A 10,663-nucleotide genomic window follows, 5' to 3' on the forward strand; every position below is an offset into this window, starting at 1 on the left:
CTTGTGGAAAGGGAGCGACATCAATGTTTCAGGTTGGAGATCTTTTGTCAGAGCTCAGGACACGATGCAAAAAGCACAGGAGTGGAGGGTATGAAGGCAACATCAGGAGAAACTGAACGGCGCAAGTGGTGGTGGTGGTGCTGGCTGAGAGAGGGTAGTGAAGGTGTGTTCATCAGAGTTACCTGTCTGGAAGAGGTAAGGTGAATGAGAACAAAAAGAGAGGAAAAAGAAAACACTGGGATGTGCGATGTAGAACACAAAAGTTGCTGGAAATCTGAAATAGAAGAGAATGCTGGAAATATAAGATAAGATTTCTTTATTAGTCACATGTACATCGAAACACACAGTGAAATGCATCCAGCAGGTCAGTCAGCATCCGGGTTCAATTCCGGCCGCTGTCTGTAAGGAGTTTGTACGTTCTCTTCGTGTCTGCGTGGGTTTCCTCCGGGTGCTCTGGTTTCCTCCTACATTCCAAAGGCGTACGGGTTAGGAAGCTGTGGGCGTGCTATGTTGGCGCCGGAAGCGTGGCGACACTTGCGGGCTGCCCCCAGAACACTACACAAAAGATGCATTTCACTGTGTGTTTCGATGTACATGTGACTAATAAAGATATCTTATCTATGGAGAGAGTAAAATAGAGATAATGTTACAGGTTCAACAAACAATCTGCTGGAGGAACTCAGCAGGTTGAGCAGCATGGAGTTATACAGCACGGAAACAGGCCCTTTGGCCCAACTGGTCCAAGCTGACCAAGATGCCCCATCTAAGCTAGTCCCATTTGCCAGCGTTTGGCCCATATCCCTCTAAACCTTTCCAATCCATGTATCTGTCCAACTGTCTTTTAAAAGTTGTTATTGTACCTGCCTCAGCCACTTCCTCTGACAGCTCATACCACATAGACCATACTTTGTGCACAAAAAGTTGCCCATCAAGTTCCTATTAAATCTCCACCCTCTCACCTTAAACCCACGCCCTTTAGTTCTTGATTCCCCAACCCCAGAGAAAAAGATTGAGTGCACTCACCCTATCTGTGCCCCTCATGATGTTAAATACCTCTGTAAGATCACCTCTCAGTCTCCTATGCTCTAAGGAATAAAGTCCTTAGAGTCTGTCGATGTTACAGGTTGACATCCTTCCATCAGAACTGGGCAACCTGGAACTATGTTATCCAAAACTGTTGTTGAATATTTGTACTGGTGGGGGGGGGGGGGGGGGGGGGGGGGGGGGGTGGTGGTCTGCCTAGATTTTTATGTTGGAGTCTCTTCAGATGGCTTTGAATCCTTGAGGTGAATGTGCCATCCACTGAAGAATGATTTAACTTCAATGGCATGAGATAGAGACTTAATCTACCAGTGTTAGGAAACTGAAGCTTTGTGGCATTGGTGACTGAGAAAGATTAGAGGCATGGTGAACCGTTGATGGAAACTTTCCAAAAACAATGTGTAGTCAGACATAACTGCACTGTGTAATGAATTGACCTGTACGATCGGTATGCAAGACCAGTTTTTCACTGTGCCTCGGTACAAATGACAATAATAAACCAATACCAATACCACTGCAGGGAGGCTTAAAACACCAAGCTGATAACTCTCCTCCAGTGATGAACCTTGCTGTTTTGCAACATGCTGGGTTTTAGATTAATTACCATCTTTAGATCTGAAACCAAAATAACGGTTGTTGTCTACATCAGAAGCTCAATGCTTGTTTGCACATATCAGATTTAATGGTTCTTTATCGGAAAGTAAGCTATTTTTCAAAATGTGTATGTGGTGGAAGATTGTAAAAGTAGATAACAGTAAGGTAATATGACTAAAACCCAGAAAGCGTGGTAGTCAAAATATCCTACATGAAGCATTATGCAATACTGTATGTAAATAGTGAGGTGTTAACATTTATCTATTCTATTCTCCAATAATATTTTCTTATGGCACTGACTTCTGTTCAGATTGCCTCAAGCAGCAGTTCCTGTCTCTTGAAAAGAAGAGAAGGACATGCATGTCTGTACTGCCTTTCAGGGCTTCCAATGTGATCTACAAGCAGTGCATTTCATGCATCTGTACTGCAGTGCCCAGGTGCACATATCCAGAATTCACTGATGTATGCAGTCTACCTAATCGCCGGTCCTCCAAACAACTCCCAGCTCGTTTTCAGCACAATCCTGTCCATTATACCATTCCCTCATCTCCCCTCACAGAGGGGCACAAAGTATTGCAGTGCACCATTTTGACGACAGACTGGGGAGATACCTTATCTCGTGAGTTACCTTATCCTGTGAGATAAGGGAGTTACCTTATCTCGGAACACTATGCTGTATAGTTGCATAGCTAGAGCTCTAGTTGAGACAATGTTGGACTTACCGCTCCCACATCCTCACCATCTGCCCGTCACCCACACACTCCTCCCACTGGTTCCCCTCCCCGCCTCCGTCCCTTTATTCCATGTTCCACTGTCCTCTCCTGTCAGATTCCATCATCTTCATCCCTTTTGTCACTTCCGCCTATCACCTCCCAGCTCCTGACATCAGTCCCACTCTCCCCCCTCCCTCATCTGCCTGTCAACATACACACAATGCTGGAGGAACTCAGCAGGTCAGGCAGCACCTATGGAAGGAAGTAAACAGCCGATGTTTCGGGTTGAGACCCTTCATCAGGACTGATAACCCCCTCACCTGGATCCACCTATCGCCTGCCAGCTCTTGCTCTACCCCTTCCTTCCAGCTCTTTATATTGGCTATCTCCCCTCTATCTTTCAGTCCACATGAAGGGTCTCGACCTGAAAAGTCAACTGTCCATTTCTCTCCATAGATGTTGCCTAACCCGCTGTGTTTCTCCAGCGATTTGTGTGTTGCTGCAGATTCCTGCAGTCTCTTGTATCTCAGTGTTGAACCTCTCTTGCAGAGGTAACTGATGGAACTTTGCATTGAAACCATGATGGAACTCTGCTTTGTAGTGGTACACTGGTAGAACTCCATATTTTGAAAATTAGGGAAGAAAACATTGAGTTTGGCACTGTGCATCACAAACTAGATACTGCATTTGGCTTAGGAAGAGTGCCTGTCAGATTCACGAGAATGATATCAAGACTCAGGTTAGATTGTCATGGACACTGTGCACATACTGTTCTGTTATTCCTTTCCTTTCTGTACAGAAGATTGAAACATGTTTAACATGTTTACAGAAGGAATTGGAAAAAAAATCCTCTGGTGGGTAAATCAAGAGAACAAAATCTGGAAGCTCTCCCTCTCAGGTTGCTAATACCCGAGACTCACTGGGTGAGGGGAGGCTGGTGTGTGGCAACGTGCCCATTTGTGTCTTGCTGCTAGCAAGGAAGAGATGTTCATCAACAGTAAGTGTGGAAAATCCCGGAATTGCACGGCAAGTCAGGTAGTTGCTATGGCAAGCAAAAAAAGTTATCTTTCCAAGTTGACAATCTTTCGTCTGGCTTCCAGCACTTGCAGAACATAGAACATAGAACTGTACAGCACAGGAACAGGCACTTCGGCCCACGATGTTGTGCTGACCTAATTAAACTGGTAATTAAATGCCTAACTAAACTATTCCCTTCTGCCTGCACAAGGTCCATATCCCTCCATTTTCTGCACATTCATGTGCCTATCTAAGAGCCTTTTAAACACTTAGAACATTACAGCACAGTACAGGCCCTTCGGCCCATGATGTATGTTCATGCTGAGGGTGCAGAAAAGACTCACAAATATGTTTTTTTTTACGCAGGGAGTGGTGGGTGCTTGGAACGGACTGCCAGGGGTGGTGGTGGAAGAAGATATGATCGTGGCATTTAAGAGGCTTTTAGATAGACACATGAACATGGTAATTGCCTCCACCCCCATCCCTGGCAGCTCATTCCAGGCACCCACCACTCTCTGTGTTTAAAAAAAACTTTCCCCCGCACATCCCCTTTGAACTCACCTCCTCTCACCTGTATCCTGTGTTGATGAAGGAGTTCATCCCCCAAGCTTGAGGTGGTCTCCAAAGGTAAAAGGGCAATGCCCCAATGCATTGTTCCACCCGCTTTCCATGCCTCTTGCCAGGCCTGTCATTCTAATTGCCACCTAACAGGTGGCTCACTTGGTATCACTTGCACCTCATACGATGAGATGGACTCTTGACCTCACAATCTACTGTGTGGTGACCTTGCACCTTATTGCACTGCACTTCCTCCGTAGCTGTGACACTTTACTCTGTTACTGTTACTGTTTTTACCTGTACTACCTCAATGCACTCTGTACTGACTCAATGTAACTGCACTGTGTAATGAATTGACCTGTACGATCGGTATGCAAGACAAGTTTTTCACTGTACCTTGGTACAAGTGACAATAATGAACCAATTCCAATACCTCAAAGCCGTAAGCTTGTAAGTGCCCAGTCTGACTCCAGAGACTAGAGCACAGAATCCAGGCCAACACTTCAGCACAGTGCCAATGAGGTGCAGCACTATCAGGTGAAACAATAAACAGAGGCCCCACCCGCTCTCCCATAGCACAATTTCCCTCGTAGCACAATACTGAGGGTGCAGGAAAGAATCACAAGGATGGTTTTTTTATGCAGGGAGTGGTGGGTGCCAGGAATGGGCTGCCAGGGGTGGTGGTGGAAGCAGATACGATAATGGCATTTAAGAGGCTTTTAGATGAACATGCAGGGAATGGAGGGATCTGGGTCACCTGCAGGCAGAAGGGATTAGTTTAAGTTGGCATTGTGTTTGGCACAGCCATGGTGGGCTGAAGGGCCTTTTGGTGTGCTGTACTGTTCCATGTTCTGTGATAATGCCTGGATTGGAGGGCTTGAGTTATGAGACATGGGATAGGCTGGGTCTGATTTCTCTGGCGGAAAGGAGGCTGATAGATGGCATTATAGAGACATTTAAATTATGAGAAAGATAAATAAAAAGAAAGTCTGTTTCCCATGATGGGGTTGTCTAAACAAGAGGACATAGGCTTAAGGTGAGAGGGAGGAAGTTTAAAGGGGATCCGAGGGATAATTTTTTTACGCAAAGAGTAGTTGGTATCTGGAATAAGCTGCCAGAGGAGATGGTGGAGGTAGGAACAGTAACGGCACTTAAGAGGCATCTGGAGCAACACACAAAACGCTGGAGGGACTCAGCGGGTCAGGCAGCATTGATGGAGGGAAATGGACAGTTGATGTTTCGGGTCAAAACCCTTCATCAGGACTCAGCAGAGATCACGGGAGCAGTTAGAGAGGGTCTCACAGAACTCTCCTCGAAGAGAGGAGGAAAACCTCTTCAGGGTAGGCATACCTTGAAGATACTTCACAGTGGAGCAGCACAATGGAGACACGAGAGACTGCAGATGCTGGAAATCTGGAGCAACACACGAGGTGCTGGAGGAACTCAGCGGGTTGGGCAGCATCTGTTGGAGGGAAATGGACAGTCAACGTTTCAGGTCAAGACCCTTCACCAGGACTCAGCAGAGATGCAGAGCCATCTGGGATTAAGGAGCATCTGGACAGGTACTTGAATGAGCAGGGCAGAGAGGCATATGGAATTGATGCAGGCAAGTGGGACTAGTATAGATAGTCATGATGATCGGCGTAGAAGTTGGAGGCCAAAGGGCCTGTCTCTTTGCTGTACAATTCCATAACTAATTTCAAAACGACCACAGAAGTTAATGTCCTGTGACCACAATGTGGATGGTTGAAGGAGATATACCTGTGTCAGTAGCTGGAACTAAATTGGTGGTGTCATGGCTAATTATTTAGCTCTCAACCACCATCACAAAAAACATAATGTGATTATTTTATCAGTGTACGAGTTATTTGCTGGGTTTGCTCCTTTACTGCATCCAATGAACTCATTTCCAAGTAATGTATTGGTATTGGTTTATTATTGTCACTTGTACCGAGGTACAGTGAAAAACTTGTCTTGCATGCCGATCGTACAGATCAATTCATTACACGGTGCAGTTACACTGGGTTAGTACAGAGTGCATTGATGTAGTACAGGTAAAAACAGTAACAGTACAGAGTAAAGTGTCACAGCTACAGAGAAAGTGCAGTGCAATAAGGTGCAAGGTCACAACAAGGTAGATCGTGAGGTCATAGTTCATCTCATTGTATAAGGGAACCGTTCAATAGTCTTATCACAGTGGGGTAGAAGCTGTCCTTAAGTCTGGAGGTATGTGCCCTCAGGCTCCTGTAATGTAGTTCAAAGGTATTTGGGCATTGCAGTGGCACTGCAGAAAGAGCAGCTGTCTCTGCTGCCCCAGCGACCCAAGTTTGATCCTCCCCCTGGCGTTGTTCGTGTGGAGTTTGTACCCTCTCCCTGTGATTGCGTGGGTTTCCCGGGTGCTCCGGTTTCCTCCCACATCCCAGAGACGTTCTGGTTGTTAGGTTAATCGGCAGATGTAAATTGCCCCACATGTAGATGGGTAGTAGGAGAATGGGTGGGAGGAAGTGGAGAATGTTAATGGGCATGAGAGGTAGAACAAATTACAGGGAAAGTGCCGTGCAAGTTGATAGTGTGGTTAAGAAGGCCTATGGTGTGCTGGCCTTCATTAGCCGGGGGATTGAGTTCAAGAGCCGCGAGGTAAAGTTGCAGCTCTATAAAACTCCGGTTAAACCACACTTGGAGTATTGTGTTCAGTTCTGTCACCTCATTATAGGAAGGATGTGGAAGCTTTAGAGAGGGTGCAGAGGAGATTTACCAGGATGCTGCCTGGATTAGAGAACATGTCTTGTGAGAAAGGTTGAGCAAGCTGGGGCTTTTCTCTTTGGAGCAATGGAGGATGAGAGGGGACTTGATGGAGGTGTATAAGATTATGAGAGGCATAGATAGAGTGGACAGCCAGCACCTTTTCCCCAGGGTGGCAGTGGCCAATACCAGAGGACATCTGTTTAAGGTGAGTGGAGGAAAGTTTAGGGGAGATGTCAGAGGTAGGTTTTTTACACAGAGAGTGGTGGGTGCCTGGAACGCACTGCCGGGAGTGATGGTGGAGATGGATACAATAGGGACATTTAAAAGACTCTTATGTAGGAGGGAAGGGTTAGATTGATCGTGGAGTAGGTTTACATTGGTCAGCACAGCATTGTGGGCCGAAGGGCCTGTACTGTTCTATGTTCTATGAAATTAGAGGGGAATGGAATTTCTCTTAATCATTGAATCGTAGAGCATGAAACAGGCCATTCAGCCCAACTTGTCCATGCCGACCAGTGGGCACCCTTCCATATTAACCCTCTCGGCCAGCACTTGATCCATAGCCCTCTATGCTGAAGAGATTCAAGTGATCATCTTGATACTGAAAGCTGACAGGGACTCAGTGGGCCAAATAACCTCTTGCAGTGTATTTAAAATAGAGGTTCATTGGGTGTAAACTACTTTTAAAGTTGTGAAATACTAGTCAGTCATCTATATATTAAACTCTCTGGCTTTAGTTGCTAGTATTGTAAATAAAATGAGCTGTCTCCATTGGCTTGACTGGATATTCTAAACAGAGATACTGTAATAGTTTATATGAATGGATATGGATGATACAAATGAAGAGGTCATTTAGTATAAATTGGCATCAAGCTTGGCACAACATCATGGGCCGAATGGCCTGTTCAATGCTATACTGTTTATGTTCTGTATGTATATGTCATTTTAGCTCTGCTTTTGTTTAACCATCTAAATAGTCTCATCCTGATGAAAGGTCATTGTCCATTTCTCCACAAATGCTGCCTGACATTTTGTGTCTCTGGCATTTGCAGCTTTTTGCTTTTTTGATTAATCTTGACTCCTCCTTAAATGTTTATTTTAGTCTTGGATTGACGGGGGATTGACAAACAGGCTTCCGATCTTACCCAGTGGAAGGACTTTAACTGTGTCACCATTCAGTGGGAAATTGGACATCTGCCCTCAAGATGAAGACCAAAAAAATTTATACATTACAATTGCAAAGCAAGATTTCATTGTGAGTACTTTTCAAAGTGTATTTGCTGCGCAGATACTTCAGGGGAAGAAAAGTTTCCTTATCTCAAAAATGCTGACTTAAGTATTTGCTGCAGTTCAAATGCATGTATCTACACAATGTGGTTATTTTTTAATAAGGTCATTTCCACCAGCACAATTGCATAGATGAAGCAGTTACAGTAGTCTAGATTCTGAGCTGGCCTCTGATTTAACATCTGACTGAAGAGCTGTGAGACTGTGCTGCGGATGATGTTTGCTTTACCCCAGAATCAGGACTGGAATTAATAACCCAATTTATTTGCCAGACTACCACAGAAAGCTGAAACCACCCCAGCTTTCAGCTTCAACATTTCCTTAACTAACCATCCCACTCATTGTGGGCACAGGAACCAGGGCAGTTTAAATACAATTCTCTTCACTGATTGAAATTTGTTTTGGAGATTAGGGATGTAAATTGGACCTTATTGTGCCAATATTTGTAGCAGGTAAACAACTATGACAAGACCTGATTTGGAGACCAACATTTGGTGCCCAACACATACCAATCACACCTGATTTTAAAATTGAATTGAGTTATTTTTTTCAGAAACTCTCTGGCTCGGAATGGGCCAATTGCACTTTTCACCCTCCATGCTTCATGTTGGTGTCAAAGAGAACTTGTGGTTTCGTGTTCCCCTGTGTTATCTATGAAAAATTAATTTAAATAAATAAATACACTATCCCAAAGTCATGCAGATTGGTAGCATAATCCCTCACTGTAAATTGCCCCTCGTATATAAGTGAGCATGGAATCCGGGGTGGGGAGTTGATGAGAATGTGGGGAGAATGAAAAGTCTTTAGGGTAGGAGTAGTGTAAAAATAGGTGCTTGATGGTTAGTATGGACTTGGTGGGCCGAAGGATCTGCTCCCCTGCTGTTCCCTCTAATGCATGTAGAGGTAAAGACAGCTCGTGAGCCCAGGACCCAAGTTCCAAACAGCTCATGGCAACAGTTACAATGTGGGATCTGTTGGTTTTGCCTTTCTCATCCATTGGATCCTGCTGTTGACACTGGACCATCTAGGAATCAAGGCGGACCCAATATGGTAAGCTGCCTGCTGAGATAAAACTTCTGGATCTATTTGTAATGTAGGCATGGGATAATTTGTGAGAAATAAGTTTGTCCTTCCCTCCTAATGTTTAAACTGCCCTTTTTGTGGGTGTTCACCAATCTTTGCTCCGTGTAAATAATTTGATTTGTACAAGGATAGGAAGAAGTATTGATAGAAACTGAACTAAACCAAACAGTGCATTCTAACAATATGTATTCTCTTAATAACTCCTCTGCCCTTTTCTTTCCTGCCACTGCTCCTCCCTCCCACCCACCCACCCCATCTCATCTGCAGTTGTCGGTCGCAAATTTCGTCAGGGTCAATCATGCATTGTTCCCACCCAGCCGAGAGAAGATGGAGTCTCTCTATCACAAAGGGTTTGATGATGCTGTGACTTTTCTACGGAATAAAAACTACTTCCAATAACTTATTTAATCTTACTGGCCTCTTTTTGTTGGTGTGCGTACGCTTTGACACAAATTGAGAAAAACAGATTTAAGACTAAAGATCAACCTGTTGATTTTATTATGGAGACACGAAGGTTCTCAACCTGAAAGATTGACTGTCTACTTCCCTCCACAGATGCTGCCTGACCCACTGAGTTCCTCCACCAACTCATTTTGAGCTCTTGATTTTACTAAGTGGGATTTTGAGGGTTTGTTGAGGTACTACCTATTTTTTATAAGATAAGATATCTTTATTAGTCACATGTACTTCGAAACACACAGTAAAATGCATCTTTTTGCGTAGAGTGTTCTGGGGGCAGCCCACAAGTGTCGCCACGCTTCCAGCGCCAACATAGCATGCCCACAACTTCCTAACCCGTACGTCTTTGGAATGTGGGAGGAAACTGGAGCACCCGGAGGAAACCCACACAGTCACAGGGAGAATGTACAAACTCCTTAGAGACAATAGCCGGAATTGAACCCGGGTCACTGGCGCTGTAAAGCGTTACGCTAACCGCTACACTACCGTGGCCTGTTAATATAAGCAAGGGTCTTTTGAGCAAACTTCTATCTTCACTAAAGATTTAGAGTCATAGACTGATACAGCATGGAAAGAGGCCCATCTGATCCATGCTAACCAAGACGCCCATCTAAGCTCGTCCCTTTGCCTGCATTTGGCCCATATTCCTCTAACCCTTCCTATCCATGTACCTGCCCAAACGTCATTTACATGTTGTTATTGTACCTGCCTCAACCACTTTGTCTGGCAGCTCGTTCCATATATGCACCACCCTCTGTGTGAAGAAGTTGCCCCTCAGGTTCCTTTCATCATTGGTAAAATGGTCATTGGGCTGGGGACAACTGCAAACAACCGAAGCGTGAGAGAGGCAGCAGCTTCCATCACGGCAAATAAGAGGTGATGAGAGAGACTGTAGGATCCGGGCAGTCTGTCTACATAAGGGGCGGGATCTGCCAGTTCCCAGCAATGGCTTATTCACCGTGCTGGCTTGGGTACAACTCTGAACTCCACATTTCACTACTGAGTGGTAGGTACCCATGTGTCTTTTTCTCAGTAACACTTCTTTTTGTTTTGCAGCAATTAAATTACTGCTCCTCGATTCTGCAGTGGTTTCCTTCAACATGGTGTGACCCAGTTCTGAAAGGGACCCCTCTTCTTGCCTGTCGGTTAGGCATGGACGAGTTGGG

General features: G+C 44.9%; 1 protein-coding gene across 5 annotated transcripts in view; it reads left to right on the forward strand.

Annotated features, from left to right (window-relative positions):
* pnpla4 (patatin-like phospholipase domain containing 4) overlaps window positions 1–9,670 on the forward strand; it is a 47,986-nt gene extending 38,316 nt beyond the window's left edge. For 4 of the 5 annotated variants that reach the window (XM_052026844.1, XM_052026846.1, XM_052026847.1 and 1 more), the window contains 2 exons: window positions 7,771–7,923; window positions 9,306–9,441. In XM_052026844.1, coding sequence (XP_051882804.1) covers window positions 7,771–7,923; window positions 9,306–9,437 — 285 coding nt within the window. In that variant the 3' untranslated portion in view covers window positions 9,438–9,441. Of the gene's footprint in view, window positions 1–7,770; window positions 7,924–9,305; window positions 9,442–9,593 lie in introns of those variants that run through there. The other variant, XM_052026845.1, reaches the window with a different exon arrangement.
* Window positions 9,671–10,663: the final 993 nt, after the last annotated feature.

Source organism: Pristis pectinata, chromosome 11 (assembly GCF_009764475.1).
Source record: "Pristis pectinata isolate sPriPec2 chromosome 11, sPriPec2.1.pri, whole genome shotgun sequence".
Lineage (NCBI taxonomy): Eukaryota > Metazoa > Chordata > Chondrichthyes > Rhinopristiformes > Pristidae > Pristis > Pristis pectinata.